We start from the raw sequence: 18,584 nt of genomic DNA on the forward strand, positions 1-18,584 counted from the left end.
TTTGTTAGAGCATCTGTCTCCTGGGAGTGCACAAGCGTGTAAATAGTTTTAAAGAATTGAACCTATATACTGCCTGAAATATTTCTTATGATTTCTTCTATTGGTGGCTAACACATCTAGAAGCTCTAGATGCTAAAAAGATTATGCTTACCTGAAAGCATGACTTAGAATCGAAGTTCCACTGCAAGCGGAAGCATTGAAGAGCTCTCTCCCTAAATCTCGGGACGCCAACCTAACCAACCTTCTCCTTTCCAATATCTGTCAGCTTTCAGCACGTCAGGGACATGCTGTGGCGATAAACAATTCATCATTTTGGATATAATTTTTTTTATCTCATGCAAACTCTTGATTTAATTTCCATCTCCTGTGGCTTTAAGGAAGCCAAAGGTGATCTCATAATCCCTTTACGGTTGGAGTAAATTCTTTACCTACCGATTTATTAGACAATAGACGTCTTGTATCTTTGTGCCTATGTTGAGATAATATAATTGCGAACGCTCACTATCCGTCACTGTGCTTGCGACCAAGACAGACAAAGGACAGCATGAGAAGAAAAAAAGAAAAAAAGACCCATGGAATTTTTGACCAAACTACCCTTCCTAGTTCGGCGAGTTCACAGCTACTTATATTTCGAAGTAGCTGAGCTGAAAAATAATCTATATAAACATTTCTTTTTTAAGACTTAATAAATTTAATAGCGGTTTTCGAATTCTTTTTAAGTGGTTATCGATCGTATAATTAAAAGATCGCTGTCCCCCTCTAAACTTACATTTAAATTTTGTGATGATTAGATACCTCCTAGAAAAAGTTTGACAGATCTAAAACAGTCAAAAACTCAACACATGACAGGATATGGAGTTCTTGTTATCTTAGAAGTAAAAAAACTTGAATGGTTCGTTTATGTACATTCTTCGAATTTGGAGATGCTCTGGTTAAAGAAGTCCATCAGGCGGTGATTGTAACTCTAGTGGGCATTAAACGTAAGAAGTCTGGAATAACCTGAGGTCGATAAAGATGAATCCTACGTGGAACCAAGTCGGGGTTGAATGCAACGTTACGTGGATGATCTGGGACAACATGTAGATGTCGGCTACGCCTACGTAGTCGTCTGCCGTCTTCGATCAGATCTTATGAGATCCTAGGATCTATTCATCGTACTGGCGACCTATTAATTAAAAGAGAAAATGATATCGCATTAACTCCATCTGTGTCACAAAATTTTCAAATGATTTAATAATCCAAACTCCATACTATTACTCTCTCTTTAATTCATGGTCATCATTTTTTTTGAAAAAAACAAATTAATAGACAAAGGTTGAGCAATAATTCTTTTAACACAAGTTTTTAATTATAACAGTAAATATTACTAGCAGTAATCCATAACCATCCACAATAGAGAAATAGCAACAGTCGTATCTAAATCCAGCACTAATCAATTGAGTGACACTGCAGCATCTTAGAGGTCGGTGAGATTTGAGAGAGAGAGGTCACTGCATGCTAACTATTCTTTCACTCACTCACAACCTAAATTTTCCATGAATTTATGGTTCCTTCTCAAAATAATATTCGGTTTATATATATAATACTCTCCTGTCTCCTATGCATAGCGTCCATAATCCATCCTAAGAAATATATGTGGAAGAGTATTTTTAATGACTCGTTTAAAGAAATATATCTTTCCATTAACTTTGTTTAATGTGAGGTGCCATATTGAAAGAAATTCTAAAGTAATGTATATATTTTAAAGGTGCAGAATATAAATTCATTAAATATAGAGGGTGAAATGTTTTTTTTTTTCTTTTTTTTTTTCATTCTTTCACGTGTTGCGGGGTCGGTGGCAATGAGTCAGACACTATATATCAAACCCACTTCTTCTTCTGCTGCTGCTGCTGCTGTTCTTCTACTGCTTCTTTCCACTCTCCACTCTTATTCCTCCGCTCAAATTCTTGACCACTTCTTCTCTAATTGGAAGCTTTGAAGAGATATCAAACTCACTGCTCCCTGACCATCAAGAACTCCCAATCCTTTCGCCAAGATCCCACCTTTCTCCTCTAATCCAATTCCTCAATGAGTGGAAAAGGAGTTCTCGGAAGCGTATGTAATCAGAGCATCGGGCTTATTCCTTAACTCCATCATATATTATTGCTCTTCTCACGTTCCAAACCGTCAGGAATAGCACACACCCAGCAACCAAGAACTGCCAAGAGCTCCAATTCCATCACCAAGATAACACCTTTCTCCTCCAATCCAATCCTTCAATTCCTTCCAACCAAGACCCAGTTCGCCAAATGGCCTCCGGTAGTCGCCAGCAATCCCAGTCCTCCTCAGGAGGCGGCGGCAGCGGCGAGTCGACTAGCAAGGCCGTGGCTCAATACGGCCTCGACGCAAGTCTTCATGCCGTCTTTGAGCAGTCAGGCGAGGCGGGGAAATCCTTCGACTACTTCCAATCCACCTACGACGCTACGTCGTCGTCCTCCATCTCCGAGGACCAGATCGCCGCCTTCCTCTCCAAGATCCAGCGCGGCGGCCTTATCCAGCCCTTCGGTTGCCTCCTCGCCGTCGATGAGTCCTCTTTCCGTGTCCTCGCCTTCAGTGAGAACGCCCCTGAAATGCTCGACGTTTTGCTTCAATGCTCCGTCCCCTCTCTAGATGATAACACCGAACCACCCCTCACTATTGGCACCGATGTGCGTGGCCTCTTCACCAATTCAAGCTCGATTCTTCTTGAGCGCGCCTTCGCCGCTCGCCAGGTCACCCTTTTCAACCCTTTATGTCTACATTCAAGAACAACCGGTAAGCCATTCTACGCAATTCTCCACCGCATTGATGTCGGGATTGTGATCGACCTTGAGCCGGGGAAAAAGCAAGACCCGGCGCTCTCTATCACCGGCGCGGTCCAGTCACAGAAGCTCGCTCTTCATGCCATCTCACGCCTCCAGGCGCTTCCCAGTGGAGACGTCCAATTACTCTTGGACACCATCGTCAGTCTCGTCCGCGAGCTCACAGGCTACGACCGCGTCATGGTGTACAAGTTCCACGAGGACGAGCATGGCGAGGTGGTCGCAGAAAGCAAAAGACAGGATCTTGAACCTTACATTGGCCTTCATTACCCTTCCACCGACATCCCACAGGCTGCGCGTTTTCTTTTTAAGCAGAACAGGGTGCGGATGATCGCCGATTGCGGTGCCGTCCCTGTTCGGGTGATCCAAGATGAGAGCTTGACGCAGCCACTTTGTCTTGTTGGGTCGACACTGCGGGCGCCCCACGAGTGCCACCCTCAGTACATGGCAAACATGGGATCGATCGCATCGCTTGTTATGGCTGTCGTCACTAACAGCAGCGACGAGGAGGGGAGGAAGAATTTAGTGAAATTGTGGGGTCTTGTGGTGTGTCACCACACCTCGCCAAGGTGCATATCTTTCCCTCTGCGATGTGCTTGTGAATTCCTAATGCAGTCAATTGGGCTTCAGCTCAACATGGAGTTGCAGTTAGCTCTGCAGCTATCAGAGAAGCGCATCCTGAGGACTCAGACGCTTTTGTGTGACATGCTGCTCCGTGACTCTCCAACCGGCATTGTCACCCAGAGTCCTAGTATTATGGACCTTGTGAAGTGTGATGGAGCCGCATTGTACTACCAGGGGACGTATTACCCGCTCGGTGTTGCCCCAACGGAAGCTCAGGTTAAGGATATCATCAGATGGTTATCGGAGTGCCGTGGGGATTCCACTGGTCTGACCACCGACAGCTTGGCCGATGCTGAGTATCCTGGTGCTGCAGCTCTTGGCAATGCGGTCTGTGGAATGGCCGTGGCTTGTATCACGCCGAAAGATTACTTGTTCTGGTTTAGGTCACACACAGCCAAAGATATCAGATGGGGTGGTGCGAAGCATTATCCAGAGGAGAAGGATGATGGGCAGCAGATGCACCCTCGCTCTTCGTTTAAGGCTTTCCTCGAGGTAGTCAAGTGTAGGAGCATGCCGTGGGAAAATGCAGAGATGGACGCAATACACTCACTGCAGCTTATTTTGAGGGACGCCTTTAGGGATGCTGCAGAGGCGTCCAGTAAGTCAAAGGTCACTATCGATGATTTGGAGTTGCAAGGCATAGAAGAGCTTAGAACTGTTGCAAAGGAGATGGTCAGGTTGATAGAGACAGCAACTGCACCAATTTTTGCGGTTGATTCGAATGGACGTATAAATGGTTGGAATGCGAAGATCGCTGAATTGACAGGTCTCCCATTTGAGGAAGCTACGGGCAAATCACTGGTTCATGATCTTGTATATGAGGGATGCGAGGATGTTGTAGACAAGCTTCTCTACCGGGCTTTGAGAGGTAAACTTCCTTTCCCTTTCTTAAATTTGATTAGATATGTTGCACTATTTATTGACGCTTGAAGTTCTAATTGTTTCAGTGGGTGCAGCTTTTTTTCTTCTTGTCCATATAGATATTTGCTCGGATAATCTAAGCAAGATGGAACAGCTTTTTATCTTCTTGTCCAAATAGATATTTGCTCAGATAATCTAAGCTAGATAGAAGCTTGCTATGCTAGTTTCATTTTTATCCTTTAGTTATAATCTTGGTTAACATCATATTATTTCCAGATGGAACATCGTTAATTTGGCGATCATTCAGCAATCTCAGTTCATGCAGGTGAAGAAGATAAACGTGTAGAGATAAAGCTGAAGACATTTGGCTCACAGCGATCCAAAAATGCTATCTTTGTGATAGTCAATGCCTGTTCCAGTAGGGATTACACAAACAACGTTGTAGGTGTATGTTTTGTTGGCCAGGATGTTACTGGGCAGAAAGTGGTCATGGATAAGTTCATTCATATACAAGGTGATTACAAAGCTACTGTGCACAGTCCTAACCCTATGATACCCCCTATATTTTCTTCGGATGGGAATGCCTGCTGCTCAGAATGGAATCCAGGAATGGAAAAGCTTACTGGTTGGCTAAGAGAGGAAATAATTGGGAAATTTCTGGTTGGAGAGGTATTTGGCAGTTGCTGTCGACTTAAGGGTCCAGACGCACTCACAAAATTCATGATCGTCCTCCACAATGCTATAGGAGGAAAGGAAACAGACAAATTTCCTTTTTCCTTCTATCACAAGAATGGCAAGCATGTCCAGGCTCTATTGACAGCGCACACGACAAGTGACATCAATGGTCAAGTAATTGGAGCTTTCTGCTTCTTGCAGATTGCAAGTCCCGAATTGCAACAATCTCTTGAAGTTCAGAGGCAACAAGAAAAGAAATGCTATGCAAGAATGAATAAGTTGGCTTTCATTTCCCAAGAGATTAAGAATCCACTCAGTGGTATCCGATTTACGAACTCTCTGTTGGAGATGGCAGAATTGAATGACGATCAGAAGCAGTTTCTGGAGACAAGTGCTTCTTGTGAAGGGCAGCTGCTGAAAATCATAAAGGATGCTGATCTGCAAACTATCGACTCTGGGTTAGTTGTCCTCCCTTTGAGAGTTATTAGGACGTTTTACTTTACAAGTATCATTATTCATTTAGTTCCATGTTCTTGTCCAGCTATTCTACTTGATATCTTCTCCTGGAGTTTTAATAAGATTGACTATAATTTAGTTTGCCAGTGATATGCAGAATATAAGTAAATAGGAAAAGTAGAATTTTGCATTAGAAATTTCATTACACGCATAAGGCAGCTATTCTTTGTATAAAACACATAAACCTGTTGATACCTGTTGTGCTTCTCTGGTTGAAGACCTTTGTTTTGTCCTTCATATTGCACCTATTAGGATGCAGGAAGTACAAGGATTTTCCCTATATATATATGCAACTAGATAAGACAGGTATGCAAGTGTATCAATAAGAAGGCATCCCATACGAGTTCTCCTAGATAAGTAGTATGGGGACAAATGAAATATATTTAATTGCAAAAATATAGAAGCCAAATACTAATAGTACATTGTGGCTGCAGATTACATGGATTGCTCATTTGCTCAATCCACTGCGGATCATTATGAAACTTGGGTATGATCAAGTTAAAATACTGATTCTTGCAGTTTCTAACATCTGCATATAATTACATATATGTTGTAGTTCTACGTCTTTCTTCTAACCATTTTTTGAGACGCAAAATGCTTCGCCATATTTTCTTTTTCAAATCTCAGCTCAAACATTTTTTTGCAGAATTATGTTTCTGAGCATTCTCTTGTCCTCATGAATCTTGAGGGCTGCCTGTATAAATTTCTATATTATTAACAATCAAGATTTTGTAATAAACACCCATTTTTTCTCAATTGGATACAATCTTATTGTTTTACGGTTATAAATTTACTAATCTCATTCTTTTGATAACAGCTCCTTGGTGCTTGACAAAGGTGAATTTTTAGTTGGACGTGTTATAAATGCTGTTGTAAGCCAAGTCATGATTTTGGTGAGAGAAAGAGGCTTAAAATTGATTCGGGATATTCCTGAGGAAATAAAAGATATATCTGTATATGGTGATCAGTTCAGAATTCAGCAAGTTTTAGCTGAATTTTTGCTGAACATGGTGCAGCGTGCACCGCCACAAAGTGGTTGGGTAGAAATCCAAGCTAGCCTGAATTGGAAGCAGAATTCTGTTGGAAATGTAACAGTACTTCTCCTTTTCAGGTTTGCTACTTTACTCTTATAAGCTATAGAATGCAGCCCAGCAGGAAAATGTTTCTGCTTTAAAGAATTTAACTGTTTCTCCAAGGTTGAAATTTCATTAATTTATTGTCATATAATCAGAATATTGGTATCTAGATCGTCTTTCATGTGCATTACTCTTATACTTGAATATATTTTTCCCATGAACGCATCCTACTTATATAGAAACAAATACACAATGTACTATGAACAACTATTTCATTAGCTTAACTTAGCTAATTTCTTCTGAGAGTTGAGCAATACCTAACTGGTAAATTTAAGCATATAGTACCGATATTTGTAGATTAAACTAACTGTTAATGTGCCAGACTATTTTCTTATAATCTCGAGGGAAAGAGAGAGACACTTGTTCGATGTCTTTATCCCTCCTGTCATATTTTTCATGTGTTCTGGCCCTGCATCTTTTCTCTCCCTTATTTTCATATTGGTCTTTTTTGTCAATTTGCAAGCAGGTGGCTTGGTTCTTATATTGCCTACTTTTCTTACCTTATGAGTTATGAATGATCTAATAATGGATGCACCTTTGAAGGTTGCAGGCTGGATATTCGCCCATTAGTTATAACAATAAGTTTAAGGCCCTTTAGTTAAATTTACTGATGAGATCTTTGTACTATGCTGCAGGTTTACTTGCCCTGGTGAGGGTCTTCCTCCAGAAGTCGTACAAGACATGTTTCATAATTCCCACTGGATGACCCAAGAAGGTCTTGGACTAAGTATGTGCCGGAAGATCCTTAAGTCAATGGATGGTGAGGTCCAATATGTCAGGGAGTCGGAAAGATGCTTCTTCCTCACCATGATTGAACTGCCTGCATCCCGGAGAGGTGGAAGCAGAAAGGACTAATTCTTTTAGCCTCACTTAGACTACTAGCACTATCATTACCATGATACATGATAGCTTAAAAGGCTGCACACAGAGAAGCTTCAGGTGGATGAGCAAGAGCAATATCCCAAGGGACGTCACTGGAACGCTTTAGCGACTCACTGAAAGCTGCACACAGAGAGGCTTAGTTAGCTAAAATATGGCCTATTGCTATGTAAATTTCTAGTTCCTGATATCTGCTTGATGTTTTTCAAAGCTGCAAGCAGGATGTCAGACTGAAAGGTTTGCTTTTCTGTTCTCCCCTATTTGAGATCCCTGTGTTTCTTGACTAAGGCTTTATATGTGGTAGCACAACAAGAGCGAGGGGAATGATATATTTTTTTTGCTTCTTTTCTTTCAGCTTATTTTCATAATACGAATTTGAATCATAACTCAATATAGTGAAATTTTCAGAATTGCGATGCACTGTGCGAATTGTGGTACATATTCTTAGGAAACATCTAACTAGTACATAATTTTATGGCAGCCATTAGCCAACATGTGATGTGATTAATGCCATCTTTCCTTCACATGTATATGTTGCATATGTTGCAAATTGCATCCTTTCTTCTGCATCACGTCATTTTCTTCAGTGATTGATCATTCATGCTTGTTATATTAATAATATCACGATTAACATTTATGTTGTATTTTCGTAACGCTAATAAACTTCAGACATAGGGTTTTTTTAGTTTCAATGAAACAAGGGCTGTGGGGATTTTCTCAAATTAATACCAAGGCATGGAGAATTACAGTTCTTGTATGAATTTATCACTTGAAATACGTAGTACACCGATTTGATATTGTTAAATATGTTACTCGTATTTCTAGCCATCTTTCTTTTCCATATACCTCTATCAACATATATAGATTACAGACATGAAGGCATACATTATTATAGGGTTGGCTACCCAAGCATTTGCTTTAGACATTGACAAATAAATTCAAATGAAAATTTGGGGATTAGAAAGATGTATACATATATATGGGTGTGTATGTATGATATTTATAGATAAAAATCTATATTTTGATAAATATTAACAAATAGAGCCTTCTATTTTAAAAATATAATTTAACCTGACTATTAAATTAACTATAGGACCAAATTAAGCCTCCAAATATAGCTAGCTTAGAGACAAACCAAAATATCAATTTCTAAAAAAATGAATAAATTAAGCCCTAAAATATTAAAATAGCATCCGAACACCTAATCTAATAAGATTTATGGATTCAAATCTCAAATATCGTATTAGATGAGTGGGATAAAAATATTTAGAAATTTAAAAGTATCATTCGATATGTGGATAAAATAATCTACTTTTTATTTCATTCCCTAGAGTGCTTGTTAAATATTTAGACTCAATGACATCCCTTGCCAATGATCCTTGGGTGACTAATAACTCATTTTGTTTTATACCTACTTTCTTTTTGACCCGACCCGGGTTACTAAGTCTCTCTGGGACCTTGCGACCATTAGAGATGGCTTCGGGAATGGTTTCCATAATCTCATCCTTAGAATTTGAACAAGGATCTGGGTAAACCTAGTGCTAAGGCTATCTGCGATCTTTTTAGGCCCAGAACGGAAAGAATTATGGAAGCTTAAGATTAATCCTAGGGTTAAATTTTTCATCTGAAAAGTGATTAATTGTAGGATTCCCACTTGGGTCTTTCTTCAGTGGTTGCATATAGCCCCAACGACTCTGTGGATCACCTGTTCTACGCCCATCGGGATAGATCAAGACACTCTCTCTTTTTTTTTTGGAGGAAGTTTCTGTATCTCTTTTGATGCATGGGGAGCCTTTCACCCTTCGGATGAGTAAATAAATTTAGCTGGTCTCTTTTTAATAAAAAAATGCACTTGACTCACTGTTGCTTATTATTTTATTTACAAATAATAAAAAGAACTGGCTTTATTTATAATATAGTTAAAATGGTGTTATGTGTAATTTTCTCTCTCTATATATTGGACAGACTGTATCGAATTTCTGTTCAAGCATTACCTATTCTATGTGCCACTTCTCTACTTCAGCAGTAGTATGCTTGGAATTTAATTAGAGCTACATTTTGGTATTTGAAGCCAACTCACATCTTTCTGGCTTGCATTCATAGAGAATTAGAGATAAAGAAGCTTCACTGCAGCATCCTTATGGAAGCAGCATTTATATTCATAACTGTACATTGCAAGTGCAGTCGATCTCATGATCGCATATATCCCCAAATCAAGGATATGTGTATATATATCTTATCAGGGACAGGAGCAACTTTATTCAATGGGATGAGAAAATAGCAAGAGAGCAATTTATGACATCTTTTACCTTCATTTCTGTTAGGTAAGACATGATGTCTAACATTTATGATAGAAAACAGACATCACACGCTATTGAGAAAAAGAAACATGGTATAATATATTTAAGCTTGTGACTTGGAATTTTGCAATTGATTTATAGCCGAAAATATGGCTTTAGTGAATCATCGTTAGTTTTGAATGAAAATTATAATATTGAGTGCTTAAGTTTGAAGTATATAAAAGTAGATTAAAATCAGACTAAGCCATTTATCTATAATTTGCCTTAAAATTTTCCGTGCTTTCTAGAATCGCTGGTGGTGGCCAGATTAATGAGATTGTGCAACTCAACTTGCAATTTTTTGGTAACTTTCTCGTGGTGCTCTCACATTAGTGCTGAGCAAGTGGATAGCAACAGATCGGACATAGAAGATGACAATGATGTAGAAAAGGAACGATGCATTTAAGAGATACTTCAGAAATATACTAGAACAACCAATTAAATTTTGGGTCGTCTTAATTAGTTTGGTGAGGTAATGGGGACAAGTTTAATTACCAATGTATTCTTTTGGGTGTGCCCTATATGCCCTTAATTAATCCATCTTCTATCATCTATCTACTTACTCACGAGATCTCGTTGCAACTTTAATATATATCACTCAAATGAAGAGATTTATTTTTAGTTGCAGTTTTATAGTACTTTGCCTAGTGTATCTGCGTGAGATGATTCATGTCCAGTCTATCAAGTACAAGGGCTCACAAATTATCAAAATAATAATATTAGTAGTAGTAGTAATAATGATAAAGCATCAAATATGTTGTAATTGCTCTTAAACGTACCAATTAATCCTAACCCTCCAATTAATTTAAACCTATTATTACTTCCCTTTTCCTCATTCAGTGAACCTTAGCCTGCTCTCCTGTACTCGACCATGATGTCGTTACCTTTTTCTATGTCCTCTTCAATTTCCCTAACCACTCTTTTTATGAGTCGCAAATACAGAAGGATATATTTCCACCTCCTTGGAGATTGCATGCATGCATGCAAACGAGTACGTAGAAATTAATCTTGGATCCAATGGGCCGCGCTGGATGGTAACGCAAATGGGAAAGATCAAATTAAGTTGGTTGAGAGTTGCGCGTGCATTAAAAATCGGGGTGGCACCGTCGTCATCGCATCAGAGGGACTCAACACTGCAGTAGTCAAGCCGCGGCTGTGGACTTTGTTGGCTCCTCCTGTGGATTAGTGGATCTCAAGAGAACCAACTAACTGCATTAAATTCTCGCTTTATATATACAGTACGTATTGCTCCGAATTTAAGCACAGGAAGTAGTACTGAGATCTGTTTGTGAGAAGAGATGGGGAGGGTTGTGAAGTGTGGATTGGGAATGGGGCTAATAGTGGTATTAGCTATGGTGATGGTGGTGGAGTTAAGCGAAGGGCGGCGGCTTGAGAAGGATAACTTTCTTGGGGTTGGAGGTGGGTTAGGTGGCGGCGGTGGATTTGGAGGTGGAGGTGGTCTTGGTGGCGGAGGTGGCCTTGGTGGTGGACTTGGTGGAGGTGGTGGTGCTGGTGGTGGTGTTGGTGGTGGCCTTGGAGGAGGTGGTGGTGCTGGTGGAGGAGCTGGAGGTGGACTTGGTGGAGGTGGTGGTGCTGGTGGAGGAGCTGGAGGTGGACTTGGTGGAGGTGGTGGTGCTGGTGGAGGAGCTGGAGGTGGACTTGGTGGAGGTGGTGGTGCTGGTGGAGGTGTTGGTGCTGGATTTGGAGGTGGAAAAGGCGGCGGTCTTGGTGGTGGAGTAGGTGGCGGAGCTGGAGGAGGTGGTGGTGCTGGAGGTGGACTTGGTGGAGGTGGTGGTGCTGGTGGAGGAGCTGGAGGTGGATTTGGAGGTGGAAAAGGCGGCGGTCTTGGTGGTGGAGTAGGTGGCGGAGCTGGTGGAGGAGGAGGTGCTGGTGGTGGAGCTGGTGGAGGTGCAGGTGCTGGTGGTGGATTTGGCGGTGGCAAAGGAGGTGGGGTTGGCGGGGGGGTTGGTGGTGGTGCTGGAGGAGGAGGAGGTGCTGGTGGTGGAGCTGGTGGAGGTGCAGGTGCTGGTGGTGGATTTGGCGGTGGCAAAGGAGGTGGGGTTGGCGGGGGGGTTGGTGGTGGTGCTGGTGGAGGAGGAGGTGCTGGTGGTGGAGCTGGTGGAGGTGCAGGTGCTGGTGGTGGATTTGGCGGTGGCAAAGGAGGTGGGGTTGGCGGGGGGGTTGGTGGTGGTGCTGGTGGAGGAGGAGGTGCTGGTGGTGGAGCTGGTGGAGGTGCAGGTGCTGGTGGTGGATTTGGCGGTGGCAAAGGAGGTGGGGTTGGCGGGGGGGTTGGTGGTGGTGCTGGTGGAGGAGGAGGTGCTGGTGGTGGAGCTGGTGGAGGTGCAGGTGCTGGTGGTGGATTTGGCGGTGGCAAAGGAGGTGGGGTTGGCGGGGGCGTTGGTGGTGGTGCTGGTGGAGGTGCCGGTGGTGGCTTGGGTGGCGGAAAAGGTGGTGGATTTGGCGGTGGTGTCGGTGGAGGATCTGGCGGTGGCATTGGTGGCGGAGCTGGTGGAGGGGTAGGAGGAGGTGGTGGCGCCGGTGGAGGTGTTGGTGGTGGATTCGGTGGCGGCAAAGGCGGCGGCGTTGGCGTTGGAGCCGGTGGAGGTGCTGGTGGTGGAGCTGGTGGTGGCTTTGGTGGCGGGAAAGGCGGAGGAATTGGTGGTGGCATCGGCGGCGGCAAAGGTGGCGGATTTGGCGGTGGTGTTGGCGGAGGAGCTGGAGGAGGTGCCGGTGGAGGATTTGGTGGTGGAGCAGGAGGTGGCGGAGGCGTTGGCGGTGGTACCGGTGGCGGATTCGGAGCAGGCGGCGGAGGACTTGGCGGTGGCGGTGGCTTTGGAGGTGGTGCAGGTGGCGGTGCTGGTGGTGGTGGAGGATTTGGAGGAGGAGGAGGAGGAGGTGGTGGTGGTTTTTAAGTAAGTATGCATCAATATGTGGAGAGCCTAAGTTGTGTACTATACATAGGGGAAATTACTCTCTCTGCAACCTAAGTTCATTTTACTGTAACAACTATGTATTTGAGTATTTTGCACTTCATGATCAATAAGAGTTTGCTTCCGATGATCTAAGCTCACTATGTTTATGTCCATATTATTTTGGTAGATAACCAAAATAACATACATTCTCTTAACAAAGTAGTTCTTGCTTTAGATCACCACCACTATAGTGTGATGGTCGAAATTTTATCAGTCCATAATATAGGTTATATATTTAAATTTCTCCGGTCTTAGATATAAGATTTTGATTCATTTCTACTGCAGATTCATGGCCTATCAAAGAAAAAGAAAGAAAGTACATAACCGATAACGTACGTACTTCAAGAAGAACACTATCAATTAATGGTCAAGAGAAATATATATACTCTTCTCATTATATTAAGAGGAAAACTGAGAACACCATGTAAGACTTACATTAAATAAGTTTCCATGTATCATCATACATGATCTAAAAAATTAAACGGATTACGTACTCAGAGAGATACAACAATTAAAGATCAATCTGCTCGATCGATCTCAGTAGTAGTAAACAGGCAACCATTCCTTGCCTTTGATGAAATCTATGGTGGTGAATGGAGATGCCTCTTCCTTGCTGAGCTGTCGTGACCATTTCACACGACGTTCCACGTCAGCACCCGGTCCACGGCAGTCATACTGTCCGAGTAGCAGATTGCTGCATTCACCATCCAAACATTTGTAAGCAAACTCATCAAAGATCAAAATAAATCCTAACATTGATTCATTTCTTTATTTTTTTATTTTTATATATGTTTTCTCTCTTTATATTTAAAATATTTCTAATTAGATTCGAGATATTGGCTTACTCGGTGCTGCCGTCGTAGCTCCAGTTGGTCCAACCGGCGGGGTTGACGGTCCTGGAGAGGTACGTTTTTGCAAAAATAACCCGGGAATAAGCTTCGTTTGCTCGGCCTAAGAAGACGTCGCCGACTCCGTAAACTTTTCCTTTCAAGAAGACGAAGCCACTTTGGTCGTCTTCAGATTGCCTGTTGTGAGCTGTGATGGATCCGAGGATCTTTGTCCTCCTGTCCGGAAGAACGAATATCTCGCAGCTCTGCATTCCATTAAACGTGTAGATACGTGAGGAGAATCTTTGATTTCTAAACTCGATCGAGCTGCCATTGAAGTTTCCATCTAGTGATCAACGAGATGATAACATAGTGAGCACTTGCCTGGAAGATGGATTGGCCCCGGCCAAAGATGAAGTCGATGTTGCCTTGAATGTAGGCGCTCTCATAGTAATGCCTTCCCTTCCGATCAAAGAGGGTGTTGTGAGAGCTATAGAAGGCACAGTGGTAGAAAGCATTCTTGTCGCCGGAGACCAGCGCCGCCACCGACTGGTTCATCGGCGTGTTCCGCAATCCCATCGACGCATCATTCTATCGACAAATTACAGTTCATCCATTTGTCATTGACTTAAAGAATAACAAAGCTTTATTGGCCGTAATAGTTTCTACTAAGAATAAATTATAAAATGACGAAATTACACCATTGAGAGTAATTAATTTTTTTTATTCGACTAAAGGTTGACTAATAATTGCAACTTGGTCTGAACTATAGAGGTGTTAAATGCTTAAGTTTAAACCGTATGGAGGTAAGTTGGCCTAAACCACTATAAGTAAATTGTAATTTATCTTATAAATAAATAGAAACTCTTAGTTTGCATGAGAGATGGTTAGCATATCCACATGGAAAGGAAGTTAGAAAGATTAAAAAGGAGACTAGACCTTGAAGCTAATGCCAAAGGCAATGAAGTTGTCAGCCCACACACTGAAGGTTGCAGACTCTGTGTTGTTGTTGGAGTTCTCTTTCCATACTATGGTTGTCCTTCCCTTGCCATTGCCTCTCAAGTATATGTAAGGCTTGTTCTCTGGTATCACAACCTTCTCTCTGCAAAATTAATTCACTCAATAATGTCGCTATGTGAAACTATAACATTACCTCGGAGATAACTTCATAATAAAAGAATATATATCACTTTCATTCGAGCCTTAAATAGAAATAGAGAGTATTCATGATATTTGTAGTGAGGAGATTTTGTAAAATTATCCAACATTTTTTCTTTATTATCATTCTCAACCCCATCAAATGAATATTTAATATCTTAAAAATACTTGGGATTAAATTTTAATCTAACAGTAGCTAATAAAATAGCGAATATTTATAATTTTTTCAAAAAAAATTTATGTATTTAAAGTACCTCTCATTTGACTTTAAAAGATGATTCCTCCTTTATTTTTATCTTAATTTAAAAAACTTACTGAGACGTATTAAAATTATTTTGCATCTATAGTTAGTATGACATATATATGATAAATATCTATGACCATTTTTTTTTTGAGGTATTAAAAATAAAATCCAAGGCCCAAAGATAAATATCCATATAGTAGCTTGTGGATGACAATAAAATAAATAAATAAATAAATAAAACATAGGGTATTTTTGACAAATTTTCGTTGATATGGAGTGAAAAATATATACCTATAAACGCCTGCCTTGATATGAACAATAATCCAATCCGAATTTCCCTCGGGGACGGCATCAATGGCAGCCTGAACCGTCTTGAATTCTTCCGACGGACCGATGAGTAACGAGCGATTTGTTTGAATCTTCGAAGTGAGGAGGGGGGCATCGATGATGATATTTGCCTTGTGGGTGCCGGCGAGAGCTCCTCCGAAGATGGAGGAGAGCGAGAGGAGAAGGATTATAGCTGCCCATGAGCTAAGGAGAGGGGAGAAAGAAGAAGATGATGACATGTTTGGTTGCTTGCAAGATTACTCACAATGTCATGGAGAAAGAGAGTAAGAGAGAGAGAGAGAGAGAGAGAGAGAAAGAGAGGGTTTAATAAAAGGCCCTCCTTTTATTCCGTTGCTTTCTAGTAGAGGTGGGGAGAAGAAGGCGGGAAGTAGTTTAAACCAGGCAAACCATATTCTGTTCATCTATGTTTGGGTCTTTTAAATTTTCCCAACTAATTAATCAAATGAAGTGATATTAAGCTGGGAGTTAAAGTCTAATTAATCTAACTTGTTTGACTACTCTAATGATACTATGATTTAGCTAATGAAGAAAAAGTTCAGATGACCCCTTTTCAAGTTACTAGCAAAGTGCTCCATAATGTGTAAAAATTTTCGAATTCGAATTTCAATAGCATTAATATTTAGTAAACTAGACAGTATTAAATTTTTACTTTAAAAAAATAAATAAAGATAGATAATAATATACCCAGTCAAGAGTAATTGTTCCTTTTTTTTCTTTTTTTATCGCTCAGAAGTTAGTATATTATATAGGTTGGACAATAAAATTAATTAGACGGTTTGATTAACTTATCCATAAATATGAAGCAATTGGATTTGAACTCCTAGCCTTGATGGGAAAGATAGAAACTGAACCTATTAGTTGAGCCTAGTCAAAAATAATTGGCAGATCTATTAGCTGAATGGAAAAGGAAAGCTTCTTTAAAGTTTCACACACTTAGGTTACTTTCATGAATGGGTTCATCAATCTATTATTATGAATGAATTGTTCTCTCGGAAAAAGAAAAGATCGTTTTCATTGATTGCCCATTGAGGAAGGTAAGGTACCACCAAAAGCTTCTTTAAAGTTTATGCCAAACTTTCTCTAAGGTAGTTAGCTGTATCTGTTGTTATTAATTTAGTTGCATGTGATCCATTCCTTTGTTAAATTGCCCATTACTATCTTCATATTCCCCTCTATCATTTTCCTAGTCATCATTAGGATACTATCGAATAGACTTTACTATTATTATAATCTGTGATTGAGTTCTATCGGTCCATAATGTAAGCTATAAATCAAATTTACAAATGATTATAGGGGATTATGTTTAGTAAATTTCCATGGGAGGACGCGGAAGGGAGAGAGAGAGATGGAAGTGCCCAGAAGTATGAAGGCTTGAGGGACGAGGAAGAAGGTAAAGAGCTTAGAAAGCGGCAAAGTAGAAAAGAAATTAAGTGAAAGTGATGCATTTGCTCTAAAAAAAAATACCTTATATATATGTAAGTTTTCTCTTCAAGATACATAGATAGGGGGAGCTAAATACAGCTTTTATTCTTTAATTTTTGGTGAATTTTTAATTTGACACCCTAATATATTATGTGTGTGTGTGTGAGAGAGAGAGAGAGAGAGTTTTTTATTTAAATAATATTGTATACATACAGAAGGCTAATTTTTTGTTAAGTTTTCATTTGACACCCTGTAACTAAATAAATTATATTCCACTAATATTGCAATATAGGGAGCTACATGCAAATTTCTTTAGCTTTCAATAAAATTTTCATTTAACACCCTATGTATACACATGTAAATTTAATATTGCATAAATACATGCGTTAAAAATTTCTTTACTTTCGATGGATTTTTCATTTTACTCTCTTTATTTATGTGAACTCTCAGTTGAAATAATATTATAGAAATACAGGGTATTATATGTAGATGTCCTTAGTTTTGGTGAATTTTTATTTAACACCTGCAATGGATAAGAGTATTTTCAGATCTGAATATTGCATAAATACGGGCCTACTTGTAACTTTCTTTTATTTTTTGGTAAAATTCTCATTTAAGACCCTGTATATGTGAATATTTTGGTTCAAGTAATTTCGCATAAATACAGGGCGTTAATTACAAATTTCTGTGAAGTTTTCATTTAACACCCTATATTTATGTGAAATTTCAGTTCAAATAGCGTTAGGATTTACGGGGTGCTAAATATAAATTTCTTTAGTTTCGGTAACATTTTTATTTGACACCCTATATTTAGGGGTGGCAAAATTTGACTCGACTTGATAATCCAACACGATAACCCGGTATTTAATCGGGTTTGGATTTGGTATAATCGGATTTGGGTCATAAACGGGTCAACCCGCCTAACTCGTTTAATAAACGGGTCGTGTCGGGTTTATACAACTGACCCATTTTGACATGTTTAATTATACGAGTTAGGTCGAGTTAGGTCGGGTCAACCCACCAACCAGTTTATATATATATATATATATATATATATATATATATATATATATATATTATAAAGTAACCTAACCTACTAACCCTCTCCACTCTCTCCGCTTGCCACGATGCCTCCATCCCCGTCCTTGTCCCCGTTTTCGCCTGCCCTCCCCTCCTCTCTTTGCTACATTCATTCTCCTCCAACCGCCTCTCCGTCCTTAGCCGCATCGACCGCCTCAGCAAATCCGAAGCTCGCGCCATGGGAGCCAACTCTTGGAGCCTTGCCTCCACCGCTGCCGCTTCGCCAATACCAACGCTGAAGCTTGAGCCAATTTAAATTTATTTTTACTAAAATTTCCTACAATATTGTAAATTATGCTGGATTTGTGTAAATGTGTGATATTTTGTTTTTGTGGGTGTTGTATTACACGGATTAACTGTAAACGGGTTAAATGGATGTAAAGTCAAATGGGTTGTATTGATGAGTTAAATGGGTGAATAAAAAATATAACATATTTATTAAACGGGTTAAAACGAGTCATGTCGGGTTAAACGAGTTATATAAAAAATATAATTTATTTATTAAATGGGTTAAACGGGTCGTGTCGTGTTACCTGTTTAATAAACGAGTTGTATTTGTGTTCTTAACCCGACCCGAATCTGACCCGACCCGAACCCGGGTAACCCGACCGATTGCCACCCCTACCTATATTATGTGAATTTTTAGTTCAAATAATATTCGAA

General features: G+C 40.3%; 3 protein-coding genes across 4 annotated transcripts; 2 read left to right on the plus strand and 1 right to left on the minus strand.

Annotated features, from left to right (window-relative positions):
• The first annotated feature begins 1,904 nt into the window (after positions 1-1,904).
• LOC140776714 (phytochrome B-like) lies at positions 1,905-7,940 on the plus strand. Of its 2 annotated transcripts, none has more exons than XM_073120529.1 (4): positions 1,905-4,332; positions 4,651-5,458; positions 6,334-6,627; positions 7,288-7,940. In XM_073120529.1, the coding sequence occupies exons 1-4, from the start codon at positions 2,289-2,291 to the stop codon at positions 7,505-7,507; spliced, it is 3,366 nt and encodes a 1,121-aa protein (XP_072976630.1). In that variant the 5' UTR covers positions 1,905-2,288; the 3' UTR covers positions 7,508-7,940. The 2 variants fall into 2 exon arrangements, with proteins under 2 accessions (XP_072976630.1, XP_072976631.1); XM_073120530.1 differs by lacking the exon at positions 7,288-7,940 and adding an exon at positions 5,951-6,003 and having other exon boundaries at positions 6,334-6,461.
• Positions 7,941-10,811: 2,871 nt separating this feature from the next.
• LOC140775408 (uncharacterized) lies at positions 10,812-12,943 on the plus strand. The gene has a single exon (XM_073118684.1). It carries the CDS (start codon positions 11,169-11,171, stop codon positions 12,780-12,782), a length of 1,614 nt encoding a protein of 537 aa, XP_072974785.1. The 5' UTR covers positions 10,812-11,168; the 3' UTR covers positions 12,783-12,943.
• Positions 12,944-13,213: 270 nt separating this feature from the next.
• Positions 13,214-15,706, minus strand: LOC140776518 (probable pectinesterase 67). Its single transcript, XM_073120250.1, has 5 exons — positions 15,363-15,706; positions 14,609-14,771; positions 14,054-14,260; positions 13,688-13,935; positions 13,214-13,536 (listed from the first exon to the last, which is right to left on the minus strand). Exons 1-5 carry the CDS (start codon positions 15,635-15,637, stop codon positions 13,380-13,382), a joined length of 1,050 nt encoding a protein of 349 aa, XP_072976351.1. The 5' UTR covers positions 15,638-15,706; the 3' UTR covers positions 13,214-13,379.
• Positions 15,707-18,584: the final 2,878 nt, after the last annotated feature.

The sequence above is a fragment of the Typha angustifolia genome, chromosome 14, assembly GCF_048772165.1.
Source record: "Typha angustifolia cultivar Huaian chromosome 14, ASM4877216v1, whole genome shotgun sequence".
In the NCBI taxonomy this organism is placed as follows: domain Eukaryota; kingdom Viridiplantae; phylum Streptophyta; class Magnoliopsida; order Poales; family Typhaceae; genus Typha; species Typha angustifolia.